This window comes from Saccopteryx bilineata, chromosome 2 (assembly GCF_036850765.1).
Source record: "Saccopteryx bilineata isolate mSacBil1 chromosome 2, mSacBil1_pri_phased_curated, whole genome shotgun sequence".
Lineage (NCBI taxonomy): Eukaryota > Metazoa > Chordata > Mammalia > Chiroptera > Emballonuridae > Saccopteryx > Saccopteryx bilineata.
In genome coordinates, this window is record NC_089491.1 from 260,737,820 (window position 1) to 260,754,642 (window position 16,823).

The 16,823-nt window shown below is 49.6% G+C and overlaps 1 protein-coding gene across 1 annotated transcript in view; it reads right to left on the reverse strand.

Annotated features, from left to right (window-relative positions):
- Positions 1-16,823, reverse strand: part of MYO18B (myosin XVIIIB) — a 238,619-nt gene that overhangs the window by 24,559 nt on the left and 197,237 nt on the right. Inside the window, exon 40 of the mRNA XM_066260272.1 lies at positions 7,553-7,683. Within this exon, the coding sequence (XP_066116369.1) occupies positions 7,553-7,683 (131 nt within the window). The remainder of the gene's footprint in view (positions 1-7,552; positions 7,684-16,823) is intronic.

Genomic DNA, 16,823 nt, shown 5'->3' on the forward strand with positions numbered 1-16,823 from the left:
TCGCCCAGCAAGTGACGCGAGTCTTTTCTGAAGCGCCACTGGGCTGGGGCCGCAGAAAGGACACTAGATGGAGAGAAGAGGCGGCTGAGTCCAGCGCCCTGCTGTGTGGCCCCGGCTTACTCTCCTCCCTGCTTGGGATCTAGCATCTCCATTTGTGCAATGAGGAGTTTGGACCAACGGGCCGAGGCTTGTCCAAATTAAATGCTTGAAAATTATATGCAATTGAGAGGATGCACTCAGGCCCCAAAGCAGGTGTCCTGGGCCTTTTGCACAAATCTTTAATGAAGAATACAGAAAGAACTTTCATCTCCACAAAAGCACAGCACTAACATGAATTTTAGTGCAATATTGGAGGGTTCACAAGGGTTGTATCTAGAACTCATGTGTGGACACCCTCTTCCTTTGTTCTACCAGTTCACAGACCCCAGGTTAAGGACACTGGTTCCAGTCAATCAAATAGACTAAGAATAATATGGTTGGTGAGACCCCTTTGGAAATAGAGGGTTCTCGGTAGATAGGGCTACATCTTCTGAAACGTTCATAGCAAGAGGAATAGAACTAAGGTCCTTTTGGCTCAAGCCATAGAGGTCAACAGTGTGGAGTCATTCTTAGAAACAAAAGGGTGAGTTGTACATGGAACAAGGTTTCTCGTGCCCACAAGCAGGGAGGACTGGCCACCATTGGCTGTAGCAGGGGTGGCACTTGAGCCAAGATGATGAAGCGGGAGGGGCTTCGGGCCCAATCCCCACTCCAGAATCCCACGACTCTGGAATAAAAGAGACTGTGTCCACAGATCCTGCTGGGTGCCTAGGCACCCGAATGTCTCCATAATCCTAAAGCAACTCGACTTGAATTCTGCAGGAAGCGAGGTCTCTCTGCTGGACAGCCAGGCGTACTTCCTCACATACGCCATTCGACTGAACAACAATCTTCAATTGAACCCAGCACAGGAAAGTCTTTATAGCACAATATAACCAACAAAGGCTATTAATTTGTGACCACTATTCACCCACGCTGACTCCATGAGTAAGAGTCTCATGGAGGGCAGGGAGCTCAGTGTTTAAATTCACCCCTTCTGCAAGGGCTCTTTCCTCCCCAGACTAGAGACCCGTAACTTCGAGATGTCCCGTTGTGCTGACATCTTCTCTTTGCTCCTGCGTATCTAACCCATGCTCTCCACCCTGCTAGGTGCCCAGGAGGCTGACCTGCATGGACCACATCAAGGGGCTTCACTGCCCTGTGGCGTCCCCTTGGACTCAGCCAATGGGAACTCAATGATAGTTGGAGGGACAGAGGAAAAAAAGGCAGGGTGGAGTATTTATTCTCTTGGGTTTCTCCCTACAGTCTCTCCTCATCCCCTCTTCCTTTCTTTCCTCCCTCCTTCCCTCCCTCCCTCCCAGCAACTGCGCCTCTCCTCACCATTTCAGGTCCAGCCCAGGAAGCTGCCCCACCCTTAGGCATCGTTTTCTCAACACTTCCCCATTATCTTCTTAAGTAGTCCCTTTATTAAGCTCCCTCATTAGAGGTGTGCCTTGGGGTTCCTGCCAGCCTCTATTACAATAGGTAAATCTCTGCTTTCTGCTGGAACAGGAAGAACTGGGTTTCCCAGACCAATATTTTACATGACAAGCAAGGAGGCAGCAGGTATGACACATCACTGCACTACTAATATCTGCTACATCCTTTATCACCACGAGGTGGGGGGGGGGGGGAGAATGGTGGAGCATCTAAAGGGGCAATCTTGTAAGAACATGAGATTATCAGTAATCATCATTAGCCCTGCCTAAGCCTGTGACTCTGAAAAAGAACCAGCCACGAGAAGAAAAAAGATATAGGTATGGATGCTTATTGAACATAACCCCACATTTTTATAGCATCTGGGCACTGGCTGCATCTCCCTGTGAAATGATAGCATGGAATTTGCACAGAAGCTCTGAGGTGGAAGTCAAGGCCTGCCAGGCATTCTTTTTGTCCAGTCAAGATAAAATACCACCCAGACCAAGGGTGGTGTCCAGCTGGGATTGCACACTGCCTAACATTTAGGACTGTTTCAACCAAGCAGAATATATTTAAAATAAGGGGCCTGGGTTAGGAAGGGCTTCCGAAACCTCATCATACACTTATGGCATGAGAACATGCTCAGCGCACCTGACCCCAGTATCCGGAAGTGATCTGCAGGGAAGGTCTAGGGGGAGAAGTGGGAGACGGCTTTTAGGCAGAGGCAGGAGGAGTTCTGTCTGATTCTGAGAAGCATTAAACCAGATGGGAAGGCAGCACCATGGGTTATTGAGTTTGTGCTCCATGGTTCAACGAGCCCTTGAGTTATAAGAGTTTGCATTGGTGTAAAAAGAGGGTTCTACTTAAAGGAGGGAGTTTGAGACCCACTGACCCTTTCACCACATAAAGAAAGAATATCCGGTCTGCAAGCTCCATGAGCAGGTCCACGTTTGCCTGTTCCCTACTGTAACTCTGGGTGTCTTACATAGGAGGTGCTCCACTAAGATAATGATGATAAAGACAAGGGCGATAGTGATGGTGCTGATAATGATGGTGATGATGATGATGATGATGGTGGTGGTGGTGGTGGTGGTTGCGGTGAAGATGATGGTGATAATGACAGTAATTTTAATGTTGACTGGGCAAACTGCGATCCCATGGGAGACCTGCCCATGGTCCTGATCTACTTGGCGGTGCAGCCGAAACTGGGACTTTATCACCTGACACGTGTAGTCAGTGGTTCTTTCTCTCACCTTGGCACATGAGCTTTTACGGAATAACTTGTGCCAGGAATTTGTGTGCAGAGGATTGATGATGAGCAAGATAATTAAATGTCTTCTTCTGTATTCTTTTAGGGTGAGTCTCTGCCAGACAACTCCAGGTTGAATACAAACACTGCCTAGGAAGCAAGACATGAATGCACTGGGCCCACTTCAGAGTGACAGACACCAGTTCGCCAGAATGACTGGCTGGTTACTTGGCAGAAAACAGAGACCTTGACAAGAAAAAGGAGGGAGAGGCATGTTTGACAGGAGAGCAGAGCTTGATCATCAGATGTCCGCACATCTGATGGTGGTGAGGGAGTCAGCCTGGAGGTCCAGTCACAGCCCCGTCCCTGCCTGTGTGAGCGGGGCCGGTCCCTGACTTCTCTCAGTTCCAGTGTGTCATTGTGAACTTGGGGTGATATGGTGCCAACCTCGGAGAACTGCGAGAACAACGTATGCAAAACAGGTAGGTTGCACAGCCTGGCGCAAAGCCCTCAGGAGAAGGTGCCTATTATCAGAACCATCATTTATTTCCTGTGATGCCAGAGCAGACATTGTAGTTTGGAGCTCTCACTTCCCACAGGCCCCTGGGCTGGGTATCCGGGCCTTCCGTGCTACAGAGAGGCTTGGAGAGCCGGGTGACCTCTGTGGCATCGTTTAAACATGTGCCAGCCTATGCAAGGGTCCTGTGTTTAATTTGGAATGTGGTGTCAACCGTTTTAGAATAAAGGAGAAGTTCTTTAAGCTTTTCCCCAGTTCTAGGGAACATTAACTACTCAGAAAGAGGGGAGCAAATGTAAGAGCATTGTAGAAAAGAGATGTGGACAGCTGCAAAGCCCGTCCTACTCTGCAGTGGGAACCTCTGCAGTCTGGCCAGAGCCTGGGCCCACTAGTAAATAAACTCACTCCGAATCACGCCCTTACTGGCAGCTGCAATCTTTGGTTAGGCCCAGATATTCCAACTTGTCCCACTGCATCCTAATGGTAGCCAAGTAAAAGGCTACATGTTGGAAAATATACTGCTGAACTCAACACAGCAATAGAGGACTCTTTCTAGAACATTCATCTCAGATTGGGCCGGCTGGGATGGATACATTCTCCACTGACCCAGGAGTCAGGGGTTACCCGTTGACCTCTCCACACTCCTCCCAGCCCTGCCCAAACCACCAGCCAAGGAGATGGAGCAGCCGCAGACCCTGCACCAGGATAGATGGGGCTGTCAGCTGACGCGTCCCTCATTCCACGACTAATGAGTGTGCTCCAGGCCTGGGGTAACAGCTTAAAGCATGTCTCTATTAATCTAAAGAGGCTGACGCCACAGTCTAAGTCACCACTCAGGGCTCCAGAGGAGGCACGCACGTATTTAAATGTTGCCGCACAGCCCACCTGGCTTTCTGAGCGCGTCACCACGTTTCCAGCCTGGAAGGCCTGTTAGACTCGGATCTAATTCCCAACATGGGGAAATGTGACTTTTTATCATTTGAACAAGTCTCTCCAAGAACTTCACCTCCAGCTGAAGCACCACTCTCTCTCTCTCTCTCCCGGGGTTGGGTCTGAATCCTAATTGAGAGTTCAGTTGGGAGAAGTACCTCGGACAAATCCCTCAGGCTCCCATCCAAACCTCTTATCCAGGTAACAAGACAATTAAGAGGGGAGGGCAGCGCCAGCCGCCAGACTGGGGAAGAGCAGAGGCGGGCACTGAGCCGGCACGGGGAGCTCTGCTCGGGACAGTGGCTCCACAACCAGCAATGCGTTTATTCCTTTTCTACTGTGGATAACCATGTTAACTGCACTGTGACCAGAAAAATGGTTGGTACAACAATACTTGTCTGAAATGTGTTGAGACTTCTTTGTGGGCATTTTCCCCCCAGGCTTCTCCAGTCCCAACGCTAGTGCTGAAATCTATGCTCCTTGTAAATTTTAGATCCAAGGTTAGGGCCAAGGCTTGCTGAGCATAAAGACATTTTTAGGACCATGTGGGGTGGGGGCCGGCTTCACAGGCTCACCACCCTGGCCCAGAATGGCTTGGGCTAGGTACAATGCTCTGCTGTCTCTGTCTTGAATGAATTTTGAACAAAAAGAGCCATATTTTTATTTCACCGGGAACCCACTAATTACGTGCGTGGGGTTCTGGGGCATATCAGGGAACCAGGCAAGTCAATGGGCCATTGCAAGGGGGGCAGAAAGGGGGGGGAAAGGGAAGGAGAGGGTGGTGGGAGGTAGGGTGGAGTAGGAGGGGAGGAGAGGAGAGGAGAAATGCTTCTCTTTCACTTGCCTTCCTCAGGCATAAAGCGATGTGGGCAGCTCCAAAGCCCGTCCTGCTCTGCAGCGGGAACCCTGCAGTCTGGCTGGAGCCTGGGCCCAACAATAAACAAACTCATTCCGAACCACGCCCCTCATGGCAGCTGCAACCTTTGGTTAGGCCCAGGTATTCCAACTTCTTCCACTGCAGCCTCGTCTCAGCCAATTTAAAAGAGCGTGTGTTGGAAAAAGTACAGCATACACTTGGCACAGCAATGGAGGGCTCCTGTCTGGAGCATTTGTGTCTGCGGTCCCAGTCCCAGGTGGGAATCTGCTCCCTGCCTCTTGTCACACCTTCTGCCCAGCCCAGCCCCATACCCCCAAGCATGGCCCTTCTTCTCCCCTTGCCAATTTTGTCATTTTTTAAAATAACTTTTTTGTTTATTTGTAAAGGAGTCTCTTGCTATGCAAGTGAAAATGGTTCAAAAGCCTTGCTTGTGGGCCAAAAACCAAAACACCAGTGTCCAGAGCCTCCGATTCCCTTCCTAGGGAGTACAAACACTGGCGCGTCTATTAATAGAAAGCTAGCCCAAGCATCAAGTGGGCAATGCCGGCTACGGGGGTTTGTAATTACAGACATTCATTCTGTCATGACGCTAATAAAACCGGAGGAGGGGGCGGAGGACGGGACACCCCTCCATGTATTCACGGGCTGGGAGCAGCTGCAATGTTGTTTTTGCCTTTCCACCAACAATTTGGCAGCTGAACAAATTAGCAGGGTGCGGTGGAGATATTCAGAATCTGCATGGAAGCCATTTTGACTGAAACAGAAGGATTTTTTTTAGATAAAGCCCTCTCTTCAGAGGCAAGAACAGGAGGTTTTAGAGCCGCAGGGTCTCGGCTGCAATGATGCCGAGCAGAAGCCCCTTTGTGGGAAAGCTGGAGGTTACGGGCCTCTGAGCAGCTTATGAGCCGCCCGGGCCTGCAGCGAGGGAAGAATGGGTTCCCATTCTAAAGTCAGCTGTTTAATGTGCATCACTTATGGGAGCAACGTCTCCTAAAGAGGGTGCTGGTAGAGCCGGGGTGAGGGGTATGCATGTTCACTGCAGACATTTTAGAAAATAGAAATAAGCTTGAAAGAAAAAATGTAGGTCAGCAGTAATGCCTTCCCTCCCGGGACAGAGTGTTGGCACGTTTCCTTCCAGTCTTTTTCTGCGACTAGGTTTGGTCAGTTCTAGACTCCCGTTCTTCCCACCCGCTAAACCACAGCTGACCTGCCACTCTATTTCCCGCACTTCCAGTCTCACGCCCACATCTCCCACTGGTTAGCTGCTGGCCCTGCCCTCACCCCAATGAGAGGAGTGTGACAGGCAAGGGTCTGGGTAGGACACTGAGCGGTCTTGGGTTCTACCTCAGTGTATAATGCTAATCTGCTGTGTGACTTTGAAATTCTCTGAGGTCACGATCCTTGTGTGCAAATGGAGAAGTTCTAATCTTTGATTGTTCTGGACTAAGAGCTGCTGATGCAGATGTGCACAGGAGTGGCTAGCCAGAATGACCAATTGCTGATGCAGATGTGCACAGGTGTGGCTGGCTGGTGCTGGGAGGGGACCACATCTGAAAGTTAGGTTAAGGCTCCCTGTCCCTTATCAAAGCAAAGAAAACATCTCTCCCCACTGCCCAGGCTTTACTGCAGAGTCTGGGGTGGGGCAGAGGTGCTGCTGTCAGCAGGGCAGCTGTAATTTCTGAAGAAACAACAAGCTAAGGCTATGATGGCAGCTCTGGGGTCAGGGTGCTCTGGGCCATCTGCAGGAGCTGTGCCCCAGCCAGGACACTTCGGACTCTTTCTGGCTGAGTAGCCCATTCATGGCCCTTGAGTGGCCACTCATGGCAGCTTGAGACTTGGGTGGAGAGGGTGAGATGCAGCCAGTGTTTCGAGGAAGGCGAGAAGCCCTGGCGTTGAATTTGAGTGGTCGCGCCAATCACCAGCCGCCTGATACTGCATCCTTGAATCAGTTGTTGCCTTCACAGACTTTCTTATTCTGCACAAACACGGCTTACATTCTCGCAGCACTTACACGCCCGGGCACTGTACTAAGCGATGTTCATCTGTTATCTCATTTAACCTTCACAAATGACCCTATGAGGTGCATAGTGGGTTGAATATATAAAATGTCTATAAAATCAAAAGCAGGTGAACCTTAGCAATGTGAAGTGGTTTGTGCATTAGTATCATGTCCACTTGACAGATGAGGGAATTAGGCCCAGAGTGGACATGGAACTTTCCCAAGATCACACAGCGGAGTCCCTTTGCAGCCATTCCCCCAAATGGCTCCACTCCCCAAAGGCTTGGCAAGCTGGGCAGGGTGGCATCCTGTCTTTCCCCACCTGAGCTGGCCAGATTCCTGCCACCCCTGAACACATCTGGGCCTCCCAGCAGATGCAGCCCACAGACCCTGAGTGGGAGCTCTGGCCACTAAAGACCACAGCGCTCCCCAAGGTGCCACCCACCTCTTGTACCCAGCCCCACCGGGCCCCCTGAAGATTACCTCTCTGTGTCACTGTCGCTGGACACCACTTCTTCCAAGGCCGCCTGCAGGTCGGCAATCCTCCGTATGGACGTCTCCAAGTCTGTCTGGAGGGTTTGTCTTACGGCTGCAAGCTCCTCCACATACTTCTCCTGGACATGGAGATCACGAGCACAGTGAGCCTGGACAAGACCCCGCCACCCACGAGAGCGCTGGGGCAAAGACAGAGCCCAGGCTCAGCTCAGTGCTCAGCCCAGTGCCCACCCAGCACCTACGAACATGGTGGGTCCCCCACAATGGCCTCTCTCTGTGAACGGGTCATCAAACCCTCAGATAAGTGTTCTGAATTTTATAGAGAAAATGGACGCTTAGGGTGTCCAGGGCATGGCCGATGGACAGAGCTCACAGACCTCTGCCGGGGGTCTGAACCCAGGTTGTCTGACTCCAGAGACACACTTTGAAGCTGCCAGGTGCAGAGCCAGCACTCAGTATACCTTGGGCAGATGAGTAAATGCAGGAACCAGTGAAGGCTTCCTGGAACTGTCAGGGAGGATGTTTCCGGAAGCTGAGTCTGTGCCCTGGGGATGGATCTGGAGTGGGAGGCTGGGGGGAAGGGCAGAAAGAGAGTGGTTCTCTTTCAACTCTGTCACCTCGACTTCCCCAACTTCCTGTCCTGACTTTCTGTCCTCTGAGGTAGCAAAGGCAAAGACGGCGAGCTCAGCAGGCTCCCGCCAGAGCAGGCCAAGACTGCTGGCATTTCCCGAGAGCTTCCTGTGCCCAGCTCTGTGCTCAGTGTTTTACGCTCCTGACCTCACTCACTCCTCACGAGCTCAACAAACGGGTCACTCTTACTGCTCCCAATTCACAGATGAGAAAGTGAGGTCCGGAGAAGGGAAAGCCGACAGCAGCGCTGGTGCAGCTGACTCTCTTCTTATTCCTCACGCTTTTACTCTCTGACTCCACCATAATCAGATGTTGCTCAGACCCTGGAAAATCTCTGACTTCCATTTGCTACACATTATACCTCTACTCCATAACACAATGATTGTCAACCAAGGGTGAGCATACCCTCCCCCCCCCCCCCCCCCCCGCGGGGACAACGGGCAATGTGCAGAGACAATTTTGGCCATCACAACTTTGGGGGTGGTACCTGGCATCGAGGGGGCGGAGGCCAGGAATGTTGCCCCACATTCTAAAATGCACAGGGCAGCCCCCACCACAGAGAATGGCCTGGCCGAATGTCAACAGCGCCCCGTCTGAGAATCCCTGAGTTAAACCTGGAAACTCATCTTCAGGAAACTAATTCTAAAGGGAAGAAACAAAAAGGTAGAGCCAGGCTCTGCACTTGAGGGTGTTTGGAGCAGTGCTGCTTGATAACATCAGGACACTCAAAGCCGCCTCATCACCCAACAGTTGGGAATGGTTAGTGCAATCACAGCATGTCACTCTGGTGCCATTAGGCAGACATTAACATTAGAAATAAGGATCGTGGCAGTGTGGAGTGCTTCTGTGAAATAATGTTAAGCAGACTGAACAGAACAGGAAAATATCATGCCCATGTCTATGCAAATAACAAACAACACACTTGTGGAGTTGAGGCTATTCATCGATGGGGATGAAGAGGGTTTGCGGATAGCATTTTTCTTGTAAGCTCATTCTAATTATGCCAAGTTTATTTTTGGACTGTTGTTTTAAGGAACACATAGATAACACCCGATCAGAGTCTGGAGAGGTGAAAATATAAGGCTGTAGGGTCAGATCTATGTGTAATTCTCAGCTCCTCATTTGACTGACTAGCCATGTGACCTTGAACAGTTCTCAGCCCGGGATCATTTTTCTTTCACTTGTAGCTGAGGAAACCGAGGCCAGCAAAGTCACTGAAGGCAGTGAGGAGCAGAGAAGGGATGTGACCTCTGCTCTGTCCATCGCCCAGTCTCTTGGTCTTTCTGGGGCTATGTGTGCATGCCCCAGTGCACGTCAGTGAGGCCCAGCGCTGCTCCCCACGATAGGAACACTCTCAGTTCTCTTTGGAGATTGGCTCGCCTGTTTACCATATTGTAAGTCTGTGCTTTTCCAACGGGGGCGGCAGGGAGAGGACTGAAAGCCCAAGGGAGATGCTGAGTTGGTAAGAGGGGTGCCATGCAGAGGGACAGGGATGCAGTGGTGAGGAGCTGGCAGTGCATAGTAGTTGGTTGGAGCTGCCAGCTGTGAGATGCCCATCTTGGTGCTGACAAGGTGAGAGACATCTGAGGCAGGAGGCCAGTGGACCGTCAGAGGAAATAACACACGCAGTGGGACGACGATGAGGGAGGTGCTTGCCCCAGGACACCAGCGTGTCGATTCACAGAGATACTCAGACAAGAGGCTAGGTACAGAATCCCAGCAGCTTACACACGGCTGCTTCCCAGTGGGCCAGGATGACAAGGTTGCTGGGAATCGGCCCTCTCTCCCAGAAGACGAGACACTGTGTCTTTGTAGACACAGAGATGCTATCCAAAGTCCACGTCTGGGCCACTGAAGACATGTGGTGAATGTTCATTTCAGAGAGGAGGAAACTGCGGGCTAGAGCAGCACATGACCAGTCTGCGGTCCCGCAGCCAGGCAGCCACAAAGCTGAGCTGGGCATCCCAGTCTTGGGTTCTCAGGTGAGAACTCTTTAGACCACTCATGCCGAGAGATGAGAAAAGACCACAGATATCCCCTCGCGCTTGTGCCTGGGTGAATGTTGCCTGGAATCCTTAGCAAGTTAGGCAACTTCTCTGGTCACCATGGATAAAGGGGGGGGGGGCAGAAGCAGCCCCCTTCCTACTTGGTGGAGAAGAAAGGCTTGACCAGCAGTGACATTACTATCATTTAATGACCAGAGGAGAATACAGAGTAATTGGGTGGGTGTCCCATGTCACTGAGGAGCTTTGTCAAGGTCACTGTCCTTTCAAGGGCAAATAAGGAGCCTGGAATGCAGGACTCTGGCTCCAAAGTCTTTTCAGTACCCTGAGGAGGAAAGACATGTGTGGAAAGCAAGGGCAACACAGAGGATGTTAGCTGGACAGAAGGAGGAGCGGCGACAGCAAGGAAACACCCACAGGTGAGGGCACGCGGCCAAGGGCGGGTTCAGGAGACCTGCACGACCTCACACTCCCCACCTTGCCCCCGGGCCCTCTGAGCCCCATCCTCGGTACAGGGACGTGCATCAGGCTCTGTGGGAACACCCCAAGGAGACAGATCTGGGAAATTTAGAGTCTGCGTAATCAGCAATCAGCAAACCTCTCCTGCTTCAGCTCAAAAACCAAACAGAATCTGCTGATTGCAGAGACCAAGCCATTAGGCAAAATGGATGTGGCGTTCCAGGTTCCCTGGGGCAAAAAACTAGGCCCCATCCAGCAAGCGCTTGAGAGACGTGGAGGGGTACACAGGAAAAAGAAGGGGGCACAAGGAGGTACCCCTGTCGGGCCTGGGAGTCAGGCTTCTTCTACCTCTCATGACATCTGACTAACAGAGCCCAGGATTGGGTCAGGATGGCTGCATCAAATACCTGAACCTGCCGAACAGTGCAGCTTAGCCTAGCCGCCCTCAAACACGCTCAGAACACTTCTGTTATCAGTAACCCCGTCAGAAGCTAAGATGCAGGTGCAATTGCCTTCCTCTCCTTACAAGAAGCAGGGGATACGGATGGGTGTTTCCTAGACATGATAGGGTGCAAAAACACAAAGTACAATACCCAAAAAACACTGGCAACAGGTATACTGTGGAGCGTTGTTGTTCCCCCGTGATCGTGGGCCTGACGGGGAGTCATGCTACCCAGCCTCACAGGAGAGTAACGCACTGCATATTGCCTGTCGCTAGTCCAGAAAAAGATCAAAACTTGAAATTCAGAGTGTAATTTCTACCGAATACATATAGCTTTCACGCCACCGTAAAGTCAAAAAATTGTAAGCCAAATCATCGTAAGTCGAGGATCACTGACACCATTCATTCATTCAATTAATAAACATTTACTGAGCACCTACTAGGTGCAGCACTGATCTAGGCACAGGTGATACAGACGAAATCTTAACATCTCTGGAGCTTATATTCTGGCAGGGACCTCAGCTAACTATATATATTCCCGATGTCCACAACATAGCAGGTACTCAATACATGCTTTGGGATCGAATGAACAGGGTAAATCCGTGACTGTAAGTGGTGGGTGAAGGAGAGGTGAGGGCATCACACACACTCACTGTTGCATACACAGTACACACCACGTGTGCAGAGACAAATGCAAGAACAGGTAGCATGTGCACCTGCTGGCCTCCCAGCGCCGCTTCAGAGAGTCCCTAACCACGCCGAACTCTCAAGCTACTCCCCCTGGAGCTGCCGCTTAGAGTCGCCCAGGTGGGGAGCAGTTCCTAAGGTAAGTGAGTGGCTGCAACTGACACCATCTCCTCCTGTGTGCTCAGTTAGAGGCTAAGAGCTAAAACAGTTGTTTGTTTTCTCTGCCCAGGACCACTCCCTGTTCAGTGAGACCCTCTCCTGTCTGCAAACGCACGGGACTTCACGTGTCAGTGTCTGAGCCCCTGAACCCTGGAGGCCACCTTTCTAACCTTTCAAGATGCCCTCGTAAGAACGTCCAAAGTCAATTTCACAAGTTTATATTACAGACCAGACAATCTTAAAACACCCCCAAAACACAATGAAAATTCATCTTGCTATTTTGTTTTCCTGGTAAAGACAAATAGAAACTTCATGTTGCAAAAATATTACACACACACACACACACACAAAAAAAAAATTACACACACACATATGCTATCATAAATATATAGGCGTGGATGTGTACACGCCTATGAAGATATAGCTAGAAACACAAATATTCCTAGTCTGACGCATACTTAATAACCACCTTGAATGAACGAATTAATAAATGAATATTTATTTCTATTTCTCACATGTGCAAGCACTCTGCTAAATTTAAAATACTTTTCTCATGCAATCAATTTTAAGGAGCCCCAGAATCAAGCACTACATAAACGCATAAAAGGTAACTCGAGAATATTACAACGAAGTAATAGCAGGGTTATCTCTGCGTGGTGAGCTATCAGTTGATTTTTATTTTCCTTTGTATACTTCTCCAGATATTCTGCAAGGAATATGAATTGCTTTTATTATCAGAAAGCTAAAAATATCAGACTTTCTTTCTCTCTGATGCTACAAGGAACAGTCCCCTAGTCCGCCTGCCTGCTCCCTGCCTCTCAAGGCAGTCTTGCTAGCCTTATTATCCCCATTTTACAGATGGGCAGACTGAGTATTGGAGAGGTTAAGTCTCTTGCCCAGGGACATGTGACCAAGACATGATGACCCAGAGTAGGACCCAGGTCTCCAGAACGCGGCCCCCAGCTCTTTCCCGCCTTTGCCTCTGGTTGCTCCTTCTTCATCCAAGGATGCCTGCATGGTGGTGGTGGGGGGGAGTCTCTCCCGAAAGAAAGATGATGAAGAACTGCCATTGTTTCATTCAAATTGTCTGAGGGTCACTTTCCTGGGAAAAATGAGGCTGCAGGGAAAAATAAAAGCCCTGTGAATTATGTCCGGTTAGAGCTCCAAGGCCACATTAGCAACGGGGTGAGCATTAGCAGGGTGTTCGGCCTCGTTCCGGGAAAGAGCAGAGGTGCCCATCAGAAAGCCTAAAAGAACGCATCAGTTCCCTCTTTTAAGACTGAAAGGAGCCCAACCTCCAGCACGAGGAAGAACTGGAGAAAAGGTGGTCTTTACTGTCCAAGGTCCTTGCTTCTTTCATCATATTCACCCTGCAAGTTCATTGTTTTTAGTCTCTTTTTAGGATGTGGTAATAGACAGAGAGACTCATCAAAGATCCCAAAGTTGCACAGCTAGAAAGTGACAGACAGATCAAAGCTCAGACCTGCCTGTTTGTGAAAGGTCAGTAAATACCTGACTATTACCACCCTTTTCTTCACTCGTGGCAGGCATGTCTAGCCGATCCCTGCACAGATCCAGGCAATCTGGGGCCAGAGTCCAGTGCTGCTCTGGGCTCCACCTACCAGCATCAACAGGAACTCCCAACTCTGCCACACTTGCAACAATCTCAATCCTCCTGAAAATGCCTCCTGAATCCTCAAAGAAGTAGACAGCTTCTTTGGTGGGGGGAGAGGGGCAGGGTGGGAGGGTATTTCTCCTTGAAAACTGGTGAGTGTTCTATGGAGAGACCCTGGCGGGTGGGGACGGGGAGATGCAAACTAACACCATGGCAGCAGCTGGAGAAGCACCAGCTTTAGAAGGAGATTCTGAAGCGTTACTAATCTTTCTTCCCAGGTCCTCATCCATTAAAATGACAGAAGGTTGTTCCAAGGAAAAAATGACAGAATGTAAAACTGCGTACATCTGGTATACCTAACACAAGGGCACACACTTGACACATAACGAACGTCCCCATTTCCTTCTTTGTAAGTAAAGACTCCGAAAATATGAAGTCTGCAGATATTGCAGAGTGAAGACAGCCTCATTTTTTTTTTTTTTTTTTTTGAGAAAATGAAGTCTAAGAACCTGATGCTTTTTTGGTTGTGTTGCTGGAGCCCGAAGGGTTTAATACAATGCCTCCAAGGAGCCTGTATCCATCAGGAGAATAGAATTCATTCTAGATCCATTGACCGAGGGAATTTAAAACTAGGGATTAGTTATCCAGGTAATGAGACAGATGAGAAGGAAAAAGATTACCAACAGCAGGAAGGCACTGCCAACCTAGGGCTAGAAGGAAAAACCACCCAGTGGGAGGCGAAACATCAACAGGCCTGCCCTGGGGGAAGCTGGCATCATGGAACAGGGCAGCCCCTAATGGGACCTGGAATTACAGAGGCTCGGCTGCTGCCAGGGTCCCCCTCGAGACAGTGCGAGATAGGGAGAAATGCTCCGGCTTCTGTCCTCCTGTTTTTCAGCTGTCCATCACTGCCTGTCATTGGCCCACCCGAAGGCAGCTTAGGAAACATGGTTTCCTGCAATTCTGAGCAGAGCAGAGAAGGGGCAGGAATGGATCTGAGAGCAAACGGGAGTAGACACGGGCGCAACCCAGTCTATTATTAAAGACTGACAAGGGCGTTTTCAGTTTGCAAAAAATCATCGAATTGTACACACAAGATACGTACACATTTCTATATGTATGTTTTGAGGAAAAAGTTATATAAGAGATCCAGAATTGTAATTTTCAAGTATCACAGCATCAAATGCTAGATTACAAGCTCTAAGTCTGTATTCATTATTCATTTCTACATCACAAATTGCCTCAACGCCCAGTGTTTGGAAAGATCAGGTATCACTCAGCATCTATCATGGTTTTCTGGGAATCAGGCACTTGAGAGGGGCTTATCTGGGTGGTACTGGCTCAGAGTCTGATAGGATGACTAATGGTCACCACAGATGTCCGTGTCCTACTTCCCCAAACATGAGAATACGTTAACAAGAGGCGGGACAGTGAAATTGTGATTAAATCAAGGATCTTGAGATGGGGAGATTAGCCTGGATTATCTGGGTGGGCCCTAGATGTAATCATAAGGGCCCTTATAAGAGGGAGGTGAGCGGGTCAGTGGGGGAGAGAGCAGCAACGTGACGATGGAATCACAGACGGGAGCAATGCAGGAGCCACAGAATGCTGGCTGCCTCTAGAAGCTGGAAGAGGCAAAGACTGAACTGTTCCCTGGAGCCTCCAGAAGGAACCAGTCCTGCTTGTACCTTGATTTATACCCCTAAGACACATTTTGGACTTCTGACCTCCAAAACGTAAAGAGAACAGATTGCGTTATTTTGAACTTCTCTGTTTATGGGAATTTGTTACAGCCATAATAGGAAACTATAACATAGGGTTGCTCACGATGTTACAGTCAAGACGCCAGCCAGGGCCACGGTTGTCTGCAGGCTTGGCTGAGCCTGGAGGGTCCTTTCCAAGAAGACCCACTGTTGGGGGAGACCTCAGCTCCCTGCCATGAGGCCCATGAGCTGCTTGAGTGTCCTCGTGACATGATGGCTGGCTCTCCCAGAGCAAATGATCTGAGAGAGGGCAAGGCAAACGCCAAATGCTTTTTTCATAACCCAGCTTCGGAGGTGAGGTGTCACTAATACCGACATAATCTATTGGTCACACAGACCAACTCTGATACCATGCAGGAGGGGCTACACAGGAGTGTGAAGGCCAGAGGTGGAGTCACTGAGAGCCTCTGGAAGCTGGCTACCGGGGTTAACCCTAACATTTCTTCCTCTGTAGACCCCACGTCAACTGCCTCCCCACCCTCAAAGAAAAACCCTGCAGCCACCCTGAACTTCTTCTCATTTCTAGGAACACGTCTGTTTATGGATGGAATTGTGTCTCTCCTCTCCACTCTCAGAAACGTATGTTAAATCGTAACAGCAGTCCCTCAGAATGTAACTGTATTTGGAGATGGGGCTTTACAGAGGTGCCCAAGTTAAAATGAGGTCATCAGAGTGGGCCCTAATGCAATATATAAGAGGGACATTTGGAAATAGGGACACACAAGGAGGGAAGATGAAGGGCGGACACACGGGGAGAGTGCTATGTGTAGGCGGGGGACTGGAGTGATGCCTCTCCAAGCCAAAGACCATTAAAGATTGTCAGCAAACACCAAGATCCAGGAAGGGGACACAGAACAGTGCCTCCTCCAGAGCCTTCAGAGGCGCACAGCCCTGCCCACACCTTGACCTCAGAATACTGGCCCCCAGAACAGTGAGACAATACACTCCTGTTTTTCCACACCACCCAGTTAGCAGTCTTTGCTACCACAGGCCTAACAAACTGAGAGGACACCATGTGGTCTTGTTTCTTTTAACCACCATTACAGTCACGTGCCTCTTAACACATATACTTCTGAGAAATAGGTCCTTAGGTGACTGTCTTTGCGCAGACATCACTCAGTGAGTGCATGTACATAGACCTAGGTGGTATGGCCCACTACACGCCAAGGCTGTATAGGACAGCCTATTGCTCTTAGGCTACAAGCCTGAGCAGCATGTTACTGTACAAAACAACATGAGATTAAATCGAGCACAAGAGAAAATGATGCAATCAAGACAAGCAGTAAACACAAGATGTACCAGGCTGCTGCGGAGAAACACGGCATACTGCATTACAGCAGACCTTTCTAAAAGTAAAGAGAAAATTATTATCACTAAAATAATGATAGAGAGTATAGTACAGTAAATAGAGTCATTTATTCTCATTATCAACTATTACGTACCGCACACTATTGTATGTGCTATACTTGCCCCAACCTGGCAGGGCACTAGGTTTGTTTAC